Raw genomic sequence first — 24,364 nt, 5'->3', positions numbered from 1 at the left:
CTAAAATCTTTGTACTTGTAAACACTTTGCATTTAACTCTATTATGTTGATATCCTGAACTCATTATTATGTGAGTCAACATTTATAAAGTTCTATCACCATTTCCTCCACTTGTGTGGCCAATACTTGTGTGTATATTGATATCCTAAACTCATTATTATGTGCATCAACATTTATAAAGGTCTATCACCATTTCCTCCACTTGTATGACCAATACTTGTGTGTGAAACTTTACATGTTTTGGGTAACTTTGGTTAATTTGTCATTTCAATGTTTCTCTTTTTGGATATAATCTTCCATAATATTTTCTTGATTTTGTGAGCGAACATAAATTTATATTGCTATACTCGTCTTCATGTGCTTCAAAACTTTAGAAGTCATAACATCTTCTTGATTTATGATGAGCAAACATAAATTGTTTGCATAAAGTTCAAGATTACTATACAATTGGTGGACAAAGAAAATGACTAAACTCTTTTGACAAAAAGGACTATAGTTAAAATCATGAACTTTGAAATCCAATAAGTAACTTCCAAAGTCCTTCAAAATAGCAGGATCCAAGTGGACTACACACAAGGGCACCTACAACACTGTTGAACCCAATCATTCTCTCCCACTATCTCTATCTACATTACTACTGCATCCCTAGAAGCTAGAGCAAGGAGGCAAGTTATCATTAATTGTGTCCCCATGTGTTTCTCCTCTAGTTCCAAGTGGTGCAACTTACATCTCTCAAATGCCTAAATAAATGAGCCTACACCTCTCTCTAGGGATCAAGGGTAGTGGTTGTCCACCATTTCTTAGTTCTTTGCCCTTTTACTACACGGCTGATGGTGGCAAGGCATGCAATTCCATCTTTAGTCATGCTCTTGATTGGTTTCAACATGGTGGAATTAGCACACAAAGTACCCAAACCTCCATTGCCTTCCTCACCAATTGCTCCCATGAAAGGTGGAGCTGGATGGACCTCATCTTCCAGAAGCATATCCTCAACCTCTTTCAAGCAATCATATGCAATAAAAACTTCCCCTATGAATCCATCTATCAATCCATGAACTTTGGGTGTCCCATCAATCCCATGTGGATGGCATAGTATGAGATAAATGTCTTCTTCATATTTTTCCACTTGTATTTACATTGGTTATTGGAGAAGTCTATTCCACACTTGGCATTCAAATCCTTAGCTATGTCACCATAGTGTGTATCTTGAAGTTCCCTGGGTTTAAGGAGATCTATGTGTCCTTCCACAAGTCCACAACCACTATGATCTCAAAAGAAGACCATATATTGGTACTTTGACTTTCTAGAATAGTAGGTGATGTATGTCCATTTGTGTTTGGATTAGATCTCATGGGTGGGCTACAAGATGGGGGTCTAATAGGCGTGTTGGGGGACATAGGTTTGGGGGCGACTGGAGGCCCTCCGGTCACTAAAGATGGGATGGGCTCTAGTATTGCTACTTGCATGATATATGTAAAATTAACTTCAAAAGGTATGGGCTGGTTTCCAAAAGGTTGGGTGCTTTCTTTAATGTTGTCATAGAAGGGTAATCTTGAAATTTGAGAGTCATAGTGCTTCTTCATGGTCTCACACTTTTGTGGGAGAATGTTGGTGGGACTTAAACAAGATGTCAGAGGTAGCGAGGGATGGAAAGTGGAGACCCCTTGTGGGCGAAAGAAAGGGTTTTAACTCTCCATTTCCACAAGCCTAAAATATACATGTGGTAAAGAGAGGATTACAAGATAGCTCATTGCTTGCGATGTAATACATCATAATCAACCTTGAAAATGAAAAATTGGACTAACATTCTTGTGATATCAATACGTGATTATCATTTCGAGCTTTGATTATATTGAAATTTCTAATGTATGCTTTCTTTGAGAGCATCTTTCGAAGCTTTGAGTGCATCAAAATATCGAAGCTCAGTTGGAAGATGCCTAGGAATAGGACTTCACAAAGGGATATCAGTATTTGTGGCTTGCAACGAATACGATAGTTCCTTTTGAAGATTTGATTGTAAAAGAAATTCAAAAAGAGTTGGACTTCACCATCAAGATACAAAACTATTATTATGGTAGTGTGGCAATATGATATTGTGGAGGTCCTAGCGTGGAGCGCTAGACATGTAGTAACTTGTAAGATACCTTGTGGAGGTCCTAGCATGGAGCGCTAGACATGTAGTAACTTGTAAGATACCTCGGTGGCCCCACACGTGCCCGAGTAAGTCATGTGCGGGGGCCTCCAATTCCCTGTCAAATCTTAACTAGGGGATCGATGGGCCAGGCGCAGCTTCCTGCTGTGCTGCTCCTGCTTCTAGTCAACCGAAATGCATTCCCTCTGCTACCGCTGCTGCCGATGTTCCCCATCACTGCACGTTCCGCAGGTTTCTGATGAAGCTCTGCTTCATGATTCTCTAACCCAAGGTTATTTGAAGTGGGCTATCCTTCGCGTCTGCGCGCTCCTTCCAGCTCCTCAGATTCCCATCCGAATCCAATCGCATCACTCTTTTACTCTGCTTGATGCTTCGGAAGAATTCATGGTTAGTCCTCTGCATTATCATCCTGAAATAGTTCTGGTATTCGTTTCGACTCTCTTTGGTGTGTTTTACTCAGGGCTTGGTTTCTAGCCCCTAGAATTTTCCTTCCATTAGCTAGTCAAACCGCTGCGTGTTTGATTAAAGCGCAATGCTTTAAAAAATAAACAAAAACCGATTAGGGTCACTTTCTCCATTCTTAGATCACCTCGAATTCTCCAAATTTCTACGCAAATCTATTTGCATTTGCTCGGATCATTGTGCTGTATAGCTAGTCAAATCATCAGGTTTGTTACATCCATAGCATTCTTCGGTTCTCCTTTAACAGAATCGCGGATGAACAGTATTGACTATCCATGAAAAAAACCTTGGTATTGCAGTATTGACTGTTCACCGAAGAAACCTTGATTTTGCTCCACCACTGTTGCAGGCACACAGGATGCTTGCTATGGCCATTCGTGGGTTACTTATGTGCCCCCATGAAAGGAAGACAAAATAATGCTTCATTGCTGTGCTAAGTATACAGGAGACTAATACCAAGCTGGTGAAAATTGTATTGCGTCAATGGGAATTCAAGGTTGTATGGATTAATAATGTTCAGGACATTTGTAAAGAAGTTTCAGGTTTGAGTTTGTTGACCATGGCTGCATTTTCAGGGGAAGCAGCTGAGCTGCCCAACAGTCAAGTGGCCACGGGCAAAAGTGACAGTCGATTTGAAATAGATATGTAAGAATACGCTAATTTGCATCTATTTATCTATGGCACCTTGATCTTAACCGTGCTGCCTTTGTCACCAAGTAAGTTTTATACTCTTATCAAATTAATCAAAGGTTGAAGGCATTTCTATTGGTTAGCTGTTTTATCGCACATTGTGCATTGTTTAGAATAAACACAGTTTATTTCTAGCTTTCACTGCTCTTCAAGAAATTTATCCCAGTATGTATAAATAAAACCCACTTTCTTTCTAGCTTTCAACGTTGTTGAAATTTCCATTGTTAAAGGAGTCTAATTGGCTTGTATATGAGGCTGCTACCTATATTTTTTTTCTTAGAGATATCTCTACCAGCAAGAATATGGTATCAACTTATAGTTCTGTTAAAGATCTTTCTACCATAGTTATTCCCGCATTATGGTTGATGTGGTGTTTATGAGCATAATGCATGAAAGAGTGATGCATGCATGCCAGCGAGGAGCTTGCTGGCTCCCCCATCCTCCCTCACACACGCCAGCACTAAATGCCGCCGTGGGGTGGAAAAAAAAATTCGTTTTTTTTATATTTAATATGTTACAGTCCTACCGGCTCTTCCTTCAGATCAAAAGCTCGATGGTGAGAGCTATTGCATCTAGCAGGTCATGATTGGAGCCCTATGATTTGGTGGAGCTTGTTACGGAGGCTATTAATCGTTCTTCGCAAGACGAGTCCAAACTCTCTTCCAGTGAGAAGGTAGAGTTGGCAAAGGCTCAGGTACATTGGGATAAACTCAATGCTCGTATTCGCTCGTTTTTATTTCTTTCATGTACTACAGATGTTATCTCTCATATAGAGTATTTGATGGTGGCTAGGGAGATGTGGTTGGAGTTGGATTAGATGTATAATCGGATGACCATCATGAAGCAAGTTTCTTTGGAAGTGCAAATGAGGACCATGAGTGTCAACAAGTTATCATCTATGCGGGAGAATATCAACAAGCTCAGGCAGCTTGCGATGCAGGTTCAAAACGTAGGGAAGGTGATCACTTCTGAAGACGTGGCGATAACCCTCCTTTCACAGTTATTGCCTTGCTTTAGTGGTTTTTATTCCGCCGTGATTGCTTCAGGGCGGTTTGAGACTCTTTGATGGGAAGAGTTGGTTTCTATGGTCTTGGACCAAGAGGAGCAATTGAAAGGAACCAATGCTTCGAAATCTGTATTGTCAACATTATCAAAAGGCTGGTCATTTTGACGAGTGTCGTTCAAAGGCTAGAGGCACATCACCCAAATCTAAGTCTCGGACCTCCGCCCCTCAGTCCAGCGAGGGAGGCAGGGTGATGGCAAGGGGCAATTTAAAGGTCAGACTCATATTGCCACCGCTCAGCTATCTCAGTCAACAACGTTCTCAACTCGAGAGGGCTTGTCTGACTGGTCTGCAGAGGCCCACGTCGTCTCCATAGAGACAACAAATGCGAGTCTTGTCCACATTTGTGAGTTGCCTCTTGAGACGAGGTTACCACAGAGGCCCACTCGTCACAGCTGAGCACTTCAGCTCCTGTTTGGATTGTGGACAGTGAAGCTACACATCATATGACTCCTATAGAGGATATTTTTCGTACTCGAGCCCTTGCAGTCGGGCGGGTCCACGTAGGAAACAACTCCTCGGTCAAGATTCAGATTCAAGGTTGCATTAGTTTTGCCATTGGCAAGGGTCTGAATGTGGCTTTGTTGGACAATATATACCATGTCCCTTAGCTTGGGGTGAACTTGTTATCTGTTCAGCAGCTTTGCTAGTTGAGGCGAGCAGTTTTCTTTACAGCAACCACAGTCGAGATCCTTGACTCTCAGATTGGTTTAGTGATTGCTTGCGGTGAGGCATAGCCTAATGACCTTTACCACATGACTCACTTTCTGACCGAGCCGACAGTCGAGGGCTCCGTGTTCCATATTCCACAACTTCGAGGCATTAGCCATATCTCGGGAGCCTACGAATAATGAGCGTCTTTGGCACTTTCGCTTTAGGGCATATTGGTTATGACTCTCTTTATGAGTTATCCTGTCGTCAGCTAGTTGAGGGCCTTTCCCGCCTAAAACTAGCTCACGATGTCTGTAATGCTTGTCAGCTCGCAAAGCAACACCGTACCCCATTCCCTCAGCAGTCTACACATCATGCCGAGGAGCCTCTTAGGTTGATTCATGTTGATCTTTGTGGGCCGATATCTACTATTGTCTTGAATGGCGTGTTGTACTTCTTTTTTATAGTGGATGATCATTCTAGATACATGTGGGTGTACTTTCTCAAGTATAAGTCACATGCTTTCACATAATTTTTTGCGTGGGTGTTGTTGGTTCATAACTAGACTGGACTTTGTGTTGGTTGCATGAGGAGTGATAGCGGTGGTGAGTTTATCTCCCATGAGTTTTTCGAGTTTCTACTGAAGCATGGCATCTCTCACTAGCTCACCTCTACTAAATCCCCCTCTCAGAGTGGAGTCGTAGAGCGTAGGAACCGGATAGTCATGGAAATGGCACGCTCTATGCTGTTCGTAGTAGAGCTTCTTGAGCGCCTTTGGTTTGAGGTTGTTAACACTAAAGTGTACATTCTCAACCGGTGCTCGATTGCGGCTCTTTTTAAGAAGACCCCCGTATGAGACATTTTTTGGCTCTTGGCCTGTCATTTTCCACTTCAGAGTCTCCGGGTGTTGTGCCTATACATACACACATGCTTGATGATAAGATAGGACAGCCCTTTGATGCACATATCTATCGTTCTATTGTAGGAAAACTTCTTTGGTTAATTCACACTAGACTAGATTTAGCTTACTCAGTTAGCATACTCAGTCAATATTTCACAGCACCTAGCATATCACATTGGATTGCATGTCTTCGTGTATTGCGGTGTACTTATTTTTATGGCATGACATATGGTTTTGGTTTATGTTTGCAGGGGTATACTGATTTTGATTGGGCAGGTGATCCCGACACCCGGTGTTTCCATGGCGGCTACCTCTTTACCTTAGGCATGGCTCCCATTTCTTGGTCAAGCCATAAGTAGGAGACGGTGGCGGCTTTTACGGCCGAGACTGAGTATCAGACTCTCTCCGATGGCACCATTGAGGCCATCTACCTAGGGAGTTTACTGGTAGCACTTCATTTCCCATGTGACTCTCCCACCGTTGTCTATTGCGACAACCAGAGTGCCATTGCCCTTGCAGGCAATCCGATCATTACATCACGGATGCGGCATGTGGAAATCCACTTCCATTTTTCCAGAGAGCAGGTTGAGCTAGGTACTATTCGCCTAGAGTTTGTGTCTACATTCGACAATTTTGCAGATATTTTGACCGAAGCGGTCAACTAGCCGGTTCTTCAGTACCTGTTACCTAGGATCGGTTTGGGTATACCCTTCCCTACTTATTTAGCTTGACGGGGAGAGGGTGTTTTTCTCTTGCTTTCCCTTCCAGTTTGAGAGGGAGCGGCTTCTACTCTTGATAGTGATAGTGATGATGCTTACAGTTTTTAGATATTCATTCATTTATTCTTTTGTATTGTATTTTGGACATTTGTAACTTCATCTACACTGTCAGGATGATATGATTGTAAAAGGGCGTTTGGCCAAGTGAACAATTCCCTTGCAAAGGCAATGTCCATGTGGCATCCTTGCATTGCATCTTGCGTGAGCATGACATCTTGCATTGCCCTTTGCATTACTCCATGCATTGGCATTCTGTTCATGTAAACATGCATCTATGTGCATTTATCCCTTTTCGGTTGTTTTGAGTGGTCGACTTTGGATCCACCATATTCATGGCATTACCCATGGCAGTCTCCATAGGCAGTTTTTTCCTTAGCTTGCTTGCTTTGCTTGTCTTCCTTGTTTCACGTATTTGCTATATCCGCATCTTAGTCTTATTCTTCTTCACTGACACCCAGTAATGGTAGGGATCGTATGCTTGTTTTGTGAAGGTCTTGGGTTTGACTATTCTTTATCATTCTCTCGTTTTGGGGCACAGATACTCAATAGGACAAAAACTGATTTGAACCCCTACTAAATGCTAAATCTATGATATTTTAAAAAAAAAGTCCATAGCTAATTTCATCCGCCTTTGAAGGGCTTGGTAGGCCATTGGACAGCCGACGTGCACCCTTTGTCCGATGCCCTGTCCTCTCTGGAGTGATCACTTGGGATCCCTTGGTAAGATTACCATTGCCTTTGTAGTCTTAGTAGGCCATTGGGCAGTCGACGTGCACTCTTTGTCTAATGCTCTGGCTGCTTTGGGGTGGGACGCCTTGGGGTAAAAGATCTTTCTCGTGGCACCGTTGTTGGGCTTGAGAGAGGGGTGTTGATCTAAAAATGCATTAGCTTTACTTAAACATCTCTAAAACTTGCTCAATTAATGAAGAAACCTTGTTTATTTAAAAGAAACGTGATCCTAGAGAGTTTCTGTGTCCCATAAGCACAAACCCACTTGGGAGGGTCCAAAATTTCTATAAATACATATGCTGCCCTTCATTCAGCCCTCAATCTCGTTTTTGCAGATTTTAGGTGTTTCAGCTTGCTGCCCACATCCCGTTTGCGGTGGACATCTTAGACGAAGCTGTCCATTGCTATCTACATCAGTTGGGGCCTGATTTCTAGCCCTCTTCACACAGTTTGGAGCTGATCCTAGCCAGGTGACTGCTGTCCCTGCACAGACCTATTGTCGTACTACTTGCCACATCATTTGCAGCCTGCGTTTAGCAGTTTTCTCTATTCTCCAGCTATCGCCCAGCTTCTGCAGGCTGTGCATTTGGCAGTTTTCTCTCTCTTGAAGGCTGTCCTGCCTGCGTTTTTAGTCTTTCTCTCTCCTGTGGCATGTGTTTTTAGTCTTTCTCTCTCTTATAGGCTGTCCTGTCTACGTTTTAGTATTTCTCTCTCCAATAGCTTGCGTTTTTAGTATTTCTCTCTCCTTACTGCTGTTTGCATCAGATCTAGCTTCTCACTACTGCGTTTGTTGGTGTTCGACATATGGAGGCTGCTCTGCTGCGATTCGGGATCTGTTTAGAATACGACATACTCTCCAACTCATTACCCCTGCCATGATCCTTGAGATACAGGAGTTCGAGGTTCAGTATTCATTCATTGCATAGTGTGTTTGCTTCATGATCATTGTATATTGAGCAGTTATATCACTTCATGTATTTTTTGTGTTCATTGTCTTTGAGTTACCCTAACCCTAATTGAGTTCTTTTATCAGTCTCTGCTTTGTTGTACGATTGTTATTTGTGTTTCTATGTCAGAGTATTTCTTTACAGATCCTAGGTGGATGTTTCAATGGGCCTCAATCTTAGTTGGGTTGTGTATAGCTCGAAGAGGATTCATAGACACCAATGATAGCTTCAAGAATTTGTCATATCTCGGATTGGTTTTTGAAATGGAGCAAGCATTCTCTGATGATATTGGAAAGATCGTGGCAGCTGAAAGTCAGGCTAGACCCTTGAGAACACAGGTCAGGGTGAGTGCTGATAATGACATTCCATTGACTTTGCAAGAGAAGACTGGGTGACAATAAGATGGCGTGCTATATTGGTAAATGCAGATGGCAGCAATGTCGGAGACCTTTAGGCAGAAAACGCAAGGCTGTAGATAGTAGGTGATAGTTGAAGAATGGTTACTTGGTGTTGGGCAGTTTGTAAACTTCCCTTGTTGGGAAAAATCCCCCACACCCCATACTTTGAATCAAGCCAAACCCTTTTTATGGCATGCGATCTTGAGCTGAAAAGGAGTCCATCGATGTGCTTTTATTGAAGCCTTGCGATTGATCTTGATTCCAACATCCTTGAGCATTAGAAAAATTGCACGTGTTTGTTGATCACTCTTTCTCCTCCCTCATAAACATCCTATTTGTGAAGTTTGTTTACATGGACTTTTCCTATTGACTCACTATAAGCCATGTTTCTGCGGAAGAGCATTCGGAGGCCATCAGGACAACCAAACAACGTTAAATCAAGCCAAAAAAATTTGAGTGTGCTGCTGCAGCCTTGCTCTGCCCTATGCAATAGCAAATTTGCATTTGGACTTCTTTTCCTTGTATGCGTGTAAAAAGATGTCATGAAGACTAGTTTCTATAGCCTCGAAGCGAGTTAGAGAGATTGTGCACAATCCCATTAACAACAAACCTTTGGATAAAGCTATAGTGCAACTTGCTGAAGCGTAACCTAAGGAAGCCGTGAAATCCCCACCACCCAAACCTGCTGTGGCGTTTATGGGTGAACCCAATGTTGAGGTAACTCCACATAACGACGATTGGCCTAACGATGACAAGTAGGTTGAAGTGAATTAAGGATTAACAAATCTCCCTTAAATTCTGCTTCTAAATACTTGATTCTCTCACTTGAACACGGTGTTGGTCATACACATGTTAAACTGATAAAAAAGGCAAAACTCCAGAGTGTTAGAAAAACACATTAAAAATAGGATTTTGTCTATCAAAGTCTACATTACTATATTCTTTTGTTCATCTTGCTGTCACAAGCTGGATTTAAAGTAAGATAGTCTCAAGAATAAACATATCCAAAATCAATCATATCACAAACAAATAACATCATTTGATTATTAAAGGACTGTGCTATACGTGCACGTACCCCTTGCTTTTATACCCTTTTTCATTCTTGGAAAAGAGATAATGAGCCAGGCTTTACTATGGTTGTTTGGGTAGAAAACTTGTATTGTGTTAGTGATGGATGTATCCCATGAGGTTCTGGCAGCTGTAACGTATCCACTTGTTTTTTTTGAGGACACATCTTAGCAGTCCATCGGAAAGGAAGTCTAGAAAGCTCTGCCCGGCACTCCCATGGAATGTTACGGGGTTTGCGATCTAGGACTTTCCGCGTATGCCACGTAGCGGAAGTATTCTGGCTGTTCCCACTTAGGACCGACCTGAATCAGGGTTTTCCCTAATGGTCATTTCCTAAACGGCAACTAGCATCGAACCCTGAGCGAACTACTTTATGCAAAAACGCCAGGGCCGAAGCGGATTCACGCTGCACTTGGTTAAGGAGAATGGGAAACGAGAGGGATGTAAGGCTCGACCTCTCTGGCATAGTTCCATTCCGTTCCCCTAAAACAGCATAAACCGAGATTATTATAACCTAGACTCTAGGTTAGCGCCCTTGCTATTCATTTTCTTTGAGAAGATCTCCTTCTGTCCATTATGATTGAGAAAAGTTCCCGGCCAACCGAGACCACCCATCCGTAGGACGGACCCATGGCCACATCCACCGTACTTTCCTCAAGGTTGCTTTAGTTGTCTAATTACCTACCACATTTAGTTGGACATGCATCAAGTAGCTTCCTTAATTAGCCCATTTAGACACCGGTTCCTTCACGTAATCTTAGCACTTGTCATAGAAAAACAGTGTCAAACAGTGTCAAACAAGTTCCTTTTCAATAGGTTATCATATTTATCTTTGGAATACATTCATAAAGTCCAGCGCGCAGGCTTATCCATAATCTGCCCGAAGGCTATCCAGCAATCCACGGGGATTACTAATCCAAGATTCCGCCCATAGACTAGTATGCGGGCCTCAAGATCCAATCCCGAGTCACGTTGGCCTCTTGTGCAGGGCCTGGAAAGCGAGGGATTTACAGCCAGAGCCCCCCTGGCACCCAAGCGTCCTCCTGCTCCAAGTAGCGCTCAACGGAGAGACCTCACGCGGCGAGTTCGGTCCACCTTCCCAGTGCGGCTAACAACCCCCTTGGTTAGGGTTAGGCAGATGGTTGGGGGTAACTGAAGCTGCCTCTCCCTTCAGGCCTTCAACTTGAAGCATTAAATATCTTTCCATCTTTTAGTTCCTTGGGCAAACAATGCAAACAGTGCTCCTAAATTGTTACAAGCACAATCATTTCCAGTGGTCGTTTAATTGGTCAACTGCTATGGAGTGAATCCTTCTCTCCGAATGCATTCAGTATTGATCCGGGATCTTGGCAAGATCCCCAAGGGTTTGTCCGTTCTCTCTTTTGTCCTTGGGTTAGGGCCGTACCCTATTAACCCAACTTAACCAATATCTTAGGTTTTATTAACAATAAATCATTGCGAATATGTTACTCCAAATTATTGATTAGTCCTTTGCTTCCAAGCAAATACCTAAATTTCCTTAACTTGGCAATTTTTCTCAAGAAAGGTGATATAACAGGATGACTACTCATCCTCTTGCAAGTTAAACTTATGCAAGAATCCGCCAATCTCATTTCAAGGAATTGGCAGCTCTCTTGTGATCGAACCACAAGATCATGCGACGTTGCAACTTGTTGCACAAGTGTCGCATTTATTCCGTGGGGTCATTTGATCGAGCCACAAGATCATGCGACGTTGCAACTTGTTGCACAAGTGTCGCATCTATTCCGTGGGGTCATTTCACCCATCGAACGGCGTCTTCTGGTCACGGAATCATGATTAGACAAGAAGCAGGGTTTAGGGTGTCTTCTTATCCAACCCATTCCCAATTGTACTAGGCCGACAACGTTCGGTCCTAGGGGTTCCAACTCAGTCCGAGTTTCATCTTTTGAACGAGTGATCCTTAGGGTAAAAACCCTAGATCGTTTCTTGCAAGTGCGTCCAATTGTCCCTACATTCCGTGAATGTGGGCAGGACCTTTGGGTATGAGGGTTTCGACTTGGCAGCAAGTGCGAAACTAGGTCAAGTCCTTAACGTGCTAAACCCTAGTTAGCACTTGGAGTATATTGTATCGATTTAACCATCCTATGCGAATCCTTTGTGGTTTAGGTATTTTGCGTAATCCAATTTATTTCTCTTACGACAAGGACGAACCAATCCTAGGGATTTTAATTTGACCTAAAAGGGGAAAACTAGTTGCATTACGTCACAATTCACGTAAGCACGCGATTCATTGCCTCTACGTACGACTAGATTCGCAATCCCTAACTTTTCTTGTTAAGATCAAAGCACATGTTAAAATTCGGCATAACTTCCATTGATCCTACTAGGACATGCATTCACGATTTATGCTACTAAGCTTTTAAGGTTTTATGTTAAAATGAACCATGCAGCCTTTCCCTAACTACATCTCTGAATGAAATTATTCGTACGATGAATGTGCATTATGCAACCTTTCCTAACTACTACACAGTTAAATGAGATTTATGCCAATTGAAGCTAGAGTTAACCTACTTCATGCAACCCTAGAATCATTTCCATGCCTTGCAATTTCCTATGGTTGATAACGACTTTTTTAAGATCGAATTGCTTGCCTTGGTACGTAGCCTTAAGATCTTTGCCCGTCTCCCTCGTATGCGGAAATTCCCTTTGAATTACGGCTCCTTGATAGAAGTACCGACTTGCGGAATTAGGCTTTGGAAGGCCTTAGGGTTCGGAGCTTGGGCCTTCTTTCTTTCGAGAAAAGAGGGATTTTGTGAAGGGATCTTGTGAAGGCCTAGCAGAAACGGAGGCCTATGAACTTCTTCTTCCTCTCCTAAAAACCCGGGGGGAAAGGGGTAGGAATGGACTTATGTGGAATCCAGTGGGGAGGGGATCTAAGGAAGCCCCTCTTCTTTTCCACAAAGACCCGGGGGGGGGGGGGGAAAGAAATTGGGCTTTTGGAGAATTCAATGGGAAGGGGGCTTAGAGAAGCCCTTAGAAGCTTCCTAAAGAAGCTTCTATGAAGCTTCTGAAATGTGCAGACGTGGAAAGAGGGAGATTAATGGCTACGTGGATGACGATGACTTGGAAGGCCTTGATGGCGGCCGTCAGGTGGGATGGCGGCAGCAACTTCAATCGGCAGGCTGGCGGCGTTTCGGTGATGGCAGCAGCGGCCTCCAGTCACAGGCGGCGGCCCTTCTTTCTCCTGCCACGTAGCACTCAGCTACGACGTCTTCAGCAGGCTTACGTAGCCTCTCTCTCTTCTCACACCTTGCCCTACCAAACCCCCCCCCCCCCCCCCCCCCCCTTCCCCTTAAGGGGGGGTTTTTATAGTCCAAGGGGGAGAGGGGACCTCCCCCCACATGGCCCCTTGCATGGCTCTCTTTCCCCCCTTCCTCATGCAGCCCTTACTAGCCCATCCCCCCACACTTCCTCTCCTCCAGCCGTGCATCGGCTGGGGGAGAAGGAATAGTAAAAAAATTTGAAATTTATTTCAACATTATCCTCTTAACCTCCTCCCAAGAGGGAGTTCTCCTGCGGTTTTGAACCCCGGTCCCGGTTTGCCAATGTGGAGGTCTTGATTCCTCGCGTACGGTTTACAGGTTGCACTGCCGGTAACTCCAATGCTGAAAATAACCTTTGAATGAGTTTCACGCGGGGTGTGGAAAGTCGGTCTAGTAATTTTTTTCAAATGGGAATATTACAGCAGCAGTTTCAGATTCCTTTTGTGTATTATGTTTTGGTTATGCTGGTTGGACATTTTCAGCAAGTATTTGGCATTGGCATGGTTAAGCAATAGTGGCCGATGTTGTCTTATTATGATGATGCCTTATGGGAATTCTAGTGTTGTATGTTTTGCTCTTAGCACATTTAGTGCAATTGAGGGCGATTGCAAGGATTTCAAGGGGGAGGTCTATCACGGGTACGTGAATTTTTGGTGCTTTGCTTATCATTATCAGGGGCTTGAAAATCAAGGACGACAGCTAATTCCTTCTACTTCTGACGATGAGACTCTGAATTTTCTCTCTCTTCAGCTTCCTCACTATTCTCTCAGCAAATTCATAGCTTCCCTTAAGAGATCTCAGCCAAATTCAGTCCTAGGAGGGTGCAATTGAAGGATTTCTGCCGCTAAACCCTAATTGACAATAGAAATTAGGGTCTACCAGCCACTGAGGAAGAGCACTCAGAAATTGGAGGCCTAGTACTTGAAATTTAGTTGCTGAAATTTGGGCATTTCAGAGATTTTCAAGAGGCCAGCTAGTCAGTATTGGAATTGGGGCAAAATTTGTCATCCAAGGAGCGAATTCAAGGCAATTTGTAGTCAAGGGGTAAATTGGTTTGAAGGCTTGCTGTTGCTTTTGGCAGGAAGAGGCATTGGAAAGCGAAGGAGATTGGAGCAATCTCAATGTACTTCATCCACTTGCAATACAAGTTAAATAAATATCACAAGGGGCACCCGTTTTTGGGGTCAATCAGGTGTCCATTGTCCAAGATTAATCAATAACATTTATATTGCAGATTATGTGAATTTCATGCTTGCTGTAGTTAATGCTTAATCAGGTCAATTACTACCCTATCTGAGAAGGAAGGCTGGTTTCACATCACCACGAATTAAGGTATTTGATGGTGGAGGGATGTAGATAGCAGTGGGCAAAATGAGGACGAATGATAGCTGGCTGGAATAATGAATGTGGGATGGCGATCCACTCACACAGGCCCCCATTTATAGAGGATTGGGGCTGCATTTGAACTACTGCGGAAATAAGCCATTTAATAATAATAATTCAGCATTAACATTCTTTTGGGGCTGCTTTAAAAGAGATTTAACTATGGGTTAATAAAAAACCTAAATGTAGTGGCTCAATATAGACTGCTTTGAAGTCGCATTGACAATTTTGTTATGGAACTCATGCATTGTAAAAGTGAAGCAAACATTCTTGTTATTTATGAGCCATAGTAAACTAGAGGATTGTTGCGGCTCTTATTGCTTAATTGCAAAACCTTTTTCTCTTACTGTTCGAAATTAGTCAAAGCTTGTTTCGTGTAGTCACTTAGTCAAAGTCCCATGCTTTTTGGAATTGATCAAAGTGATGCAATTAAACATACTAAGACCTGAATGTCACCGCGTCTGCAACAGTTCATTAATAAGAGCTTTTGTGCTAGTCTGCTGTAGTTTGGGTTGAAAGCTGTATAATGTTTGAGGATCTCAGGCACAGATCTTTCTTGCCTACACTTTAGTAGCTTACAGATTTCTAGGATGTGCCAAAGAGTCATTTTACTTTGTTTATCTCAACATTGTTCATTTGAAGCATTAGCCCTTTTCTTTGTGTGAATGGAGCACATGGACTTTTTTGCAGATTGTTCCTTCGGAACTCCAACCAGCAGCCCCACTAGAAGCTTAAGAGACATGGAGAAGTCTGCAGTATGTAATTATGAAACAAAAAACACAGCTTCAATCACTAGCTCAATGGCTTTGCTTTCTGTAAGCTGTCCTGCTGATGATCACAATGCATCTTTCCCTCTGAGACCTTTGCAAGCTACAGGCAGTTCTGAAACCACAGAGTCTGAGTTGACATCCATGGAGGATGTACAGAATTCTGAAGTAGCTTCAATCAAATACCCAGATGCTTTTGGTTATTCATTTACCACTGTTGAAAGTCTTGAAACAACATCCCCTTGGGTAGTTGTAGATGCCAAAGACGGATCTGCAAATTTGATGGCATCTGTGGAGGATGAAGGAAGGCATGCACCTTCAAAGTTTCAGATTGCTCGTCTTCTGATGTTGATGATGCTCCACCAAAACATATCAAAGAGGAGACATTCAGGAACATCAAATTCCAATGAACAGACAATGTTACAAGGTGCATCACAGAAACAACTACAGGTGTCTAGTTCAATATTTGTCAATGATCAGGTACTATAGAATAGTATGGAAACCTAGTGTTCAAGCTAAGTTCTATTTTTCCAGATGTGCTAATAATTGCTTACTATGAAAAGTTTCTTGCAATTTCCATCTAGCACATGACACAAAGTCTGACCATGTTTTGAGTCATTTGAGACTTAGAACAAAATCGTTGGTGTCTATGTAGGACGTGTTTGAAGATAATATTGAGGTAGTGAGAAGCCAGCGTGATTCAGCACGAAGAGAAGCAGAGCTACAAGCAAAACGCTGCAAACAGGCCCTGAAAATGGTAGGATCTGCTCCATGCTAGTAAAGCAAAACTGTTTGTAAAGCATTCTATAAATTTGCTGAGTGTTGTCAAATTATGATATGTCAGGCTGAAGAGTATGAGGCTGAAAGAAATAACGAAGTCAGGAGATGCACTGATGCAACAAGGGAAGTTCGAATAGCAAAGCAGCAGGTGCTGGAAAAATCAAGTAAATGTGATGAGCTGCTTGCTGCCCTTGAAGAAGCTAGCAGGAAGGTGGAAGCTCTGTCAAATGAGAATGAGGTTTACAGACAAAATGCAGCAGTTGAGACCAGAAAACACCAAGAAACTCAGGCTGCTCTTGAAGCTTCGAAAGGACTGGCAGGGTTTAATGCGAAGGTTGCAGATAAAGCTAGATTGCAAGCAGCTGCAGAAGCAAAGAAATTTGATGAAGAACTGCAAAGGTTCAACAATTCAAGAAGAGAGATGGAAAACCTGATCAAGGATCTGCAGGAGCAGGTTGAAAACTTCAAGAAGGCTCTTGAGTCAGAGATCGAGTTAAGAAAAGTTGCCGAAGAAAAGCTTTTGCAAGAAGCTGTCACAAGGCAAGAGGCAATTCCTGATGCTTTGCGAAAATCCAGGCAAAGATATAGAGAGTATACTTTTGAGGAGCTGCAAGTAGCTACAGAAAATTTCCATGATAGAAATAAACTGGGAGAAGGTGGGTATGGGTCTGTGTACAAAGGGAAACTGCACCACACTATGGTGGCAGTAAAACTTTTGAATGCACAAGGTTTACAGGGAAGAAAACAATTTCTCCGTGAGGTATTTGGATTCCCTTCTTCTGAGGTCTTAGGAGATGTTATTAAATTGGCACTTTATGTTTATCATACCATATACTAAAATCTATCAAGACATGCTTTCATCTGATTGCATTTGTACACAGTATCTTTCGCCTAGAACATTAAAAGACACCCTTGCCCTTATGTTGGTGAATGATCTAGAGATCTGACACTTGGCAAAATTTTCCCTCCTTTATATGTGGTTTTTGATGCACTTGGATTTTATGTAGAAAAGCAGCAAATCTGCAACTCCATCCAGGCTTGACATTGAACGATCGACGCTGCTCTTGCAGGTAGAACTTTTAAGCGTGATCCACCATCCTCACATGGTGATACTGCTTGGAGTCTGTCCTCAGAGATCTTGTATTGTCTATGAATACATGGCTAATGGAAGCCTTGAAGACCGCCTTGTCTGCCAAAATGATTCTCCTCCTCTTCCCTGGTATATTAGATTCAGAATATGTTTTGAAGTAGCAACCGCGCTACTGTTTCTACACTCTCGACCTGAACCCATTGTGCACCGCGATCTCAAGCCTGGAAATATCTTACTTGACCACAACTTTGTAAGTAAGATCAGTGATGTAGGTATTGCTCGACTGCTCTCCAGCAGTCAGACCTCATGTTCAACAATGGATTCAAGACTAGCAGGAACATTCGCGTATATGGACCCTGAATATCAACGGACAGGTGTATCAAGCCCTCAGGCTGACATATATGCCTTAGGCATTGTGATGCTCCAACTTTTGACAGGGAAATCTGCTGTTGGAGTTGTTAGCCTGGTAGAAAAGGCAGTAGATAGTGGACAGCTTGAGAATGTTCTTGATAAATCTGCAGGTGATTGGCCCTTGGCAGAAGCTATGGGCCTTGCTTGTTTAAGCTTACAGTGTATAGAGCACCATCCACAACATCGTCCTGATCTGGGGACCAAAGTGCTTGTAGCTTTGGAAAACCTTCGTGCAGTTGCAGATGCTGCTCTTGCAAATATGGCTTGTGCTGGTCAATCTCGGGTCAATGGGGAACTTATCACTCCTAGTTTCTTTGTTTGTCCTATCTCTCAGGTTTGATAATGGTTGCTGCTTTTACCCTTCCCACAGTATTGTGGATTTCAGATCCCTTTTTTAATAGTGTATTTCAAGGGTTGCAGGAAATTATGGAGGATCCGCATATGGCGGCTGATGGGTTCACCTATGAGTACGAGGTTATCAAGGCCTGGCTGGATCACCATAACACATCGCCTATGACCAACTTGCGACTCCCCAATAGAAACCTTGTTCCCAACTATTCACTCAAATCAGCTATAAAAGACTGGCAAGAGAAAAATCGGTTCACTGATACATTTAGTGAGTACTCTTGATTTCTCCTACAATGATCCTGCCTGCACATTGATAACAATAATGCACCTGCATCCTATACAAGATGGCCATCCGTAGCGTGTGGATGTTATTGATAATAATTTATTAAAGTTTATTAAGAATGAAATGCATATCTTCCTGTGAGAAGTGAGATAGCATCAACATAATGCGTTTTTGACATGCTCACACACTACAATAAGTACTATTGGACTTCTCTTGTCTCTAGCCAAATCCATTTTTAGAGAGCTGCAATGCACTTTCCACCTCTACTAATGGATGTGGGATGAGGGGTTTGTACAACCTAATAGGGTTCCTTATTTTTCCCTCAATGCTTGTACACTAGTTAGAGACAGAGAAATATGTGGGGGACTTGATGTTGGTGGGTCAAAAAGGGGTGTTTTCACTAGCAGTGCATTGTTAAGCAATACCTTGATTGACATGTACATCAAGTTTGGCGGAAGCGCAATAGAATGTTAGACATCGCCAGTTCATAATCTAGTCTTATGGAATGCCATAATTTCAGCATATGCGAAATATGGTATTCAAGAATGTCTTGCAAGTTGTCTTAGAGACAAAGTAACAAGGCATTTCGCCTACTTCTATTGTTTGTAGTTTGAGACCTTGATTATCATTGTAGGTTTGAGTATGGGCATCGGATGCTCTTTGAAACACACAAAAGGGAACTACAATGAGATCTTTATCTAGGAAGTGCATTGATGGGTATGCCAAATGTGGTTTTCATGTAGATGCACAAGTATTTGGTAGGTTGCTTATTTGGAATGGAGTATCCTGGATATAGTGAACATATGCTTGACATTGAAGTCTCATATGATTTGTGTTTGAAAACTTGTGATATTGTAGGAGCCTTACAAATTGGCTTTGACATACATGCTAAAATTAGAAAGTTAGGATTGCAGATAACTCTCTATGTGGAAAATTCTTTGGTAGATACACATGGCAAATGTGGCTCAATTGCAAAAGCGTTAATTAGAAAGCTAGGATTGCAGATAAGTCTCTGTGGATAATTCTCTGGCAAATATGTATGGCAAATGTTGCTACCATGTATAACATGGTGTCATAATTTGAACAATAGCATGCATCTATTCATGGGTATTGTGTTTACATGTTAGGGCTAAATAGGAGATATATTTCATTTTGTGATATGAATAAATGCATCAACAAGGTGCTCTCTATGTTCAAGACATTCATATCTCCCAAGATAAATTGAAAAGAAAGTGGCTTCTCTCTTCTTTAGATGACCTTGTTGGGTCAAGAGGAATTCACGATCCAAGAATAGGAAAGGGTTAGCCAATCCTAAGTTGGAAATTAGGGACTACAATATCTTTGTCATCGTTGCAAAACTGGCTAACTCTTGCCTATTCTTGGCTCCTAAGCCTAGGATGATGAGGAAGACAACCATTGCAGATATAGGCTATGGCAAGTGTGGGATAGTTTTGTTGAAAAGGCGTAGGTAGGCTATGATTCATTTTGGTGAAGAGGCCTAGATTGTGCAGATGTAGGCTATGGAATATTTAGGTGAAGAGGCATAGTTTGGATTGCGCAAAGGTTGGTGGTCACAAGTCTCCTCTAAGGCATTGGGGAGAGAGAGAGAGAGAGAGAGAGAGAGAGAGAGAGAGAGAGATCCCCCTTTACACAGAGAGAAATGTTAGTTTGAGCTAGTTGAAGCCATGTTGCTTTGGTGAAGAAATTGTCTTGACCACAAATATATAATGCCACATTAAGTAGGAGAATGGAGGAAGTGATCATGTTAGGAAAGACAATGAGTCATAGCCAGTGGGTTGTGCTTTTGCTCGAATCTCTCTCTCTCTCTCTCTCTCTCTCTCTCTCTCTCTCTCTCTCTCTCTCTCGTTGGATGCAAGCCCTCTCAATCTCACCATCTTCTTGGAGTTGTAGTGGCCCATGCCAATTTATCTTTTACCATCGATCTTTAGTTCACTAACTTACAAACTCATCATACAGCACACCATTATTCGAGATATTTCTTCTTGAGGGAGATAGAGGATATCTATGAGGTGGAGATCCTCGGACTCTATTAGGATGTAGATACCAATATTTCACTATAGGAGCTCACCTAGCATTTCAATGAGCCTTTATTAGGGTGTTTCCTTGAAATAGATGGTATGATGAGGAGTGTCTTGTAATTAGAGCTCCCATGCTAGAGAGACATAGCATTGGGGTGGTCCACTACACACATGTAAGCATGACTCATTAGATGCTGCATATGGTGGAAGATGAGAGCATTCCTAGTCGAGTTGGAGAGAGACTTATACTAGTTCTTCTTGAGCTAGGATTTTAGAGAGACATGGAGGCTCTTTAGAGAGCATTGTCCAGCCACACCCATTTCATCTCTTGAGGTATGGGAGTAGTATGTAGCTAGTCTTTACATTGTGGCGGGTCAACCTCCTCCCTCAGATCCACCAGGCCCTTGCCCAAAGACCACCACCTTCTTTACATAGAGTAGGGTTTGTGATGTGATTAATAGACTCAGTAGAGGCAAGGTATAGGATCATGATGGATTGGTAGCAGAGCACCTAATTCATGCTAGGGACTTGGCGGTAGTGTTCGTAGCTTACATGTTTCATAGAGCCACATGTGAAGGCCTCCCATAGAGTTGGAGCACAAACACTATTGTGCCTATCCTCAAACTGAGAGGACCCTACTTCAGTAACTATCAGACTATTATTATTGGACATACATTGGATAAATTATATGCATCCGTTCTAGAGCATGAGTTGAGTAGTTGGGCAAAGAGGTGGGATTTGAGAGCACAAGGACACACTGGCTTTGGGAGAGGGTTTTCCACACTGGATCACATTCTCACACTTGGAACGATCATTGAGGAGGGCAAAGCTCATGGTTGATGGATCTGTTTGTTGCTTTGTGGATATTTGCAAAGCCTTCCACATAGTACTAGGAGACATTGATACACATACTACATACTATGGGGGTGCCTAAGAAGCTTAGTTGGGGGACTCTAGCACTGTATGAGAGGTTTATTGGTAGACTGCGGATGCTTGAGGGCCTTTTAGCACCTATTTATTCCAACATTGGGGTGAAGCAAAGATGCCCTCTCTAACATTATTTGGCTTATACATGGATGGGATTGTTGATTACATACCTTGGGAGGGAGATAGAGGAGCTCCACTAGCTAGCATTTGGATACCTCTCCTATTATATGCATATGAGATTGTATTGATAGCTCCACAAGGGTTACAAAGACATTTGGATGCATTGCACTATTATGCACTAGATAGTGGGCTCTTGGCGAACCTTGGTAAAACCAAGGTAACGGTATTTAACATTACATCATAGTGGGTTAGGAGATGAGTACCTAAATTCACATATAAGCGAGATGAGTTGGAGTATGTAGACTCCTATACATACTTGGGAGTATTATTTACATGCCCCTCTTCTTCTATGAGAGAGGCAATAGACACTAGACTGACTAGAGGATACACAACACTAGGTGGGTTGGAGAGGATGTGCTCATAGGCATAGTCTTAGGAGCCTTGTACTAAGCTGTGGCTCTTTGATACATTGGTTATGTCCACACTTCTTTATGGAGTGTAGGTATGGGGGCCTAGTCTTGATCACCATAACTAGTTAGGTTGCACATCTGATGGATAGAGATCAATGGAGTGGCCACTTGTATGCACGATCTCTGGGTTGATTAGATGTAAGGCCTCGATCCCATCTGAGATAATTAGAGTTGAGATAGCGGCCACACCAAATGTAGTAGAGGCCCTCATCTTATTAGTCACATATGCATACAACTTGTGGGATCTATCCAAACATAGATATGCATGACTAGCTCTTGAGTCTTCTTGATCGCTTGTTAGAGAGGGTGATACTTCCTACTAGTATGCACAAATGTCAAATTGATTTGAGCTACATGGCTTTAATATGGACAAACTACCCCCCTTCTAGTATTCCCTTGATGCATCATCTCTTACTTTGAGTTGCTCTCATATTGACCAGATTATTAGGATGGATCTAACTCAGCTGGACATCAAGAGGACATGGTTAGTACCAGTGCAAGAGTTAGGCACAGAGATGGCTTTCTACAAAGAGCATCTTCTACATATTATAGATGATGGATTTATTGTCCACTTGAGATACATGGACACTCACCTCTCACATGGGATTAGCTGTGCTATTGGTCAGTTGCATACCTCCCCACACCAATTAGAGATTGAGATTGGCAGATACAAATCCATACCAGCAGAGAGGAGTGCATATGCAAGCTATGTCAACTCAAGCTAGAAGGAGCACTATATATGCAGTTGCCTAGCATGTTATGAAGTTCAAAGTTGATTTTACTACTTGTTTAGAGATGGATTTGGCCCACTCGCTAGAGTCATGGATTTCATTGATCAACGGTGCCTCGACCTCTTTCTCCTTGAGATACAATGACTTCGAGACACCCTTCTTAGGAGTACAGTTGCTATAGGACATTGAGGCTCCACCCAAATACAACTTACATATTTCTTTAGGATGGAGAGCTTAGAGGCTTGAGCACAGTCAGAGTCCTAGCCATCTACACATACAAGAGGGATACTGAGATTGATAGAGTTGTCTAGTTGAGCCGATCTAGGTATCCTAGACCCAAACACATATGTCATTGATACCTCCATAGGTGGATACAAGAGATCATCACTCACGCTAGAGCTAGGCCTTATGCACCTCAATGAGATTGTACTAGTTAGAGCTCTATATTTGTTAGTTAGCTTATAGCTTTATTGTACTATTCATTACACTTCTCATTTATTGTTCTCTTTAGACAATTGTATCTTCATGCAGATGATTGTAACTCATGATCTCATAGGTCACTTTGGCCGTTTGCAGATGTTAATATATCATATCATATCATGTCATATCATTCCTCTCTCCCAATGTAGCACATGCCCATCTCAACATAAATCGAATGGTGTGTGTATGTGTGCATGTGGTTTTGATTGCATGTGCATCTGAAAGTGCATGGTCTTTAACATTATCTCACAGAAGAAACATGCATGGGTGTATCTTTGCAGCAAAGTGGATTGTTTTGATCTATGTACGTGTGTGTGCATGCATGCGTGATTGTAATTTGTTTTCAAACATGCATGTAAACTCGTTGGTTAGGCACACTAAGTGAGTGTGTTTGGGGTTTGAACTCTCTTTTTTTTGGGTTTGAAATGTGCATTGTAAATTTAGGCTATAAATAACTCTTTGAAGTAGCTATAATCTAATCGTCTTCAATTTTTTTGGTTTAAAACCATAAGCCCTAAACACTTACCCATTTGTTTTGTAGGTTGAAACCAAATGCTTAGGATGATCAACATGTAGCATGCTATTGGGATTGCACTTATATGAGTCGATATGTCCAATGTGATGTACATCACTATCATATTTCATGAATTACCCTTACAATTTGTTAGTATTTCAAGTGTATAAATATTTGCTATTGTCAGGCAATAATTTTCAGTTGAATAGATATACTAAAACACTCTCAAATGTACAAGTATTCTAGATGTATGTATTGCTTACATCCATAGTGTCTTTAACAAGGACCAAATTGGAGCAAGTGAGGGGGATCTGCGAGTGCATATGTGTGCACAAGTTGGTCTAACAAGATTTTAAAAATAAAAGAATTCATTAACTCAATAGAGTCTTGTAATCTCAAGAACAAGGGACTCCAAAATACCCATTTCCCTTTGGATCCAACAACATGAGTTATGGAACTTTAGTTTGAGTCTATAGAAATACAAACAAGTTTTGTAGAAACAAATACAATATCTAAAATGGATCATCACCTATATCGTGGAGCATTGGCGTAGGTATACTTGATCCATTACTTGCACTCCCTTGTTATTTTTTGTGTCGAACAGATTTGCCTTGAACACTTATTTTTGGTCACTTTTTGCCAAGAAAACATAGTTGGCTTAGTTTTTTGATCTTGCAAAGCAGACCTCAAAAGTAATTAATACGAATGAAGATTAGTCTTTCAATACTTACATGGCAATATTTAATTGGTTATACGGCAAACATTAATATTTTAAAACATTTTCGGCTCTTTTTATGGGTTTTGTGACCACACCTATGAAAGCAAGAATTGCATTGAGAAGAGTGTACACATGTGCACACACACACACACTCATAC

General features: G+C 42.0%; 1 protein-coding gene across 6 annotated transcripts; it reads left to right on the top strand.

The window, feature by feature from the left end:
• Positions 1 to 2,184: 2,184 nt before the first annotated feature.
• LOC148020869 (U-box domain-containing protein 34-like) lies at positions 2,185 to 23,943 on the top strand. 6 transcript variants are annotated; one of them, XM_087698672.1, is made up of 8 exons: positions 2,185 to 2,539; positions 2,964 to 3,330; positions 15,219 to 15,775; positions 15,951 to 16,052; positions 16,140 to 16,835; positions 17,146 to 17,910; positions 17,997 to 18,192; positions 23,516 to 23,943. In XM_087698672.1, exons 3-8 carry the CDS (start codon positions 15,269 to 15,271, stop codon positions 23,518 to 23,520), a joined length of 2,271 nt encoding a protein of 756 aa, XP_087554798.1. In that variant the 5' UTR covers positions 2,185 to 2,539; positions 2,964 to 3,330; positions 15,219 to 15,268; the 3' UTR covers positions 23,521 to 23,943. The 6 variants fall into 6 exon arrangements, with proteins under 6 accessions (XP_087554798.1, XP_087554797.1, XP_087554795.1 ...); XM_087698671.1 differs by lacking the exon at positions 23,516 to 23,943 and having other exon boundaries at positions 2,964 to 3,110; positions 3,199 to 3,259; positions 17,997 to 18,398; XM_087698669.1 differs by lacking the exon at positions 23,516 to 23,943 and having other exon boundaries at positions 2,964 to 3,110; positions 3,190 to 3,259; positions 17,997 to 18,398.
• Positions 23,944 to 24,364: the final 421 nt, after the last annotated feature.

This window comes from Lygodium microphyllum, chromosome 18 (assembly GCF_053477565.2).
Source record: "Lygodium microphyllum isolate KBCC chromosome 18, Lygodium_microphyllum_v1.1.10, whole genome shotgun sequence".
NCBI lineage: Eukaryota > Viridiplantae > Streptophyta > Polypodiopsida > Schizaeales > Lygodiaceae > Lygodium > Lygodium microphyllum.
The sequence above is the reverse complement of the archived record's forward strand: the minus strand, read 5'-3'. Positions and strand labels throughout refer to the sequence as shown.

Coding starts and splice junctions, on each gene's coding strand:
- LOC148020869 (XM_087698671.1), top strand. CDS start 15,269: ATGGAGAAGTCTGCAGTATGTAATTATGAAACAAAAAACACAGCTTCA. Junction 16,836..17,145: donor GAAAACAATTTCTCCGTGAG/GTATTTGGATTC, acceptor CTGCTCTTGCAG/GTAGAACTTTTAAGCGTGAT. Junction 17,911..17,996: donor TTGTTTGTCCTATCTCTCAG/GTTTGATAATGG, acceptor CAAGGGTTGCAG/GAAATTATGGAGGATCCGCA.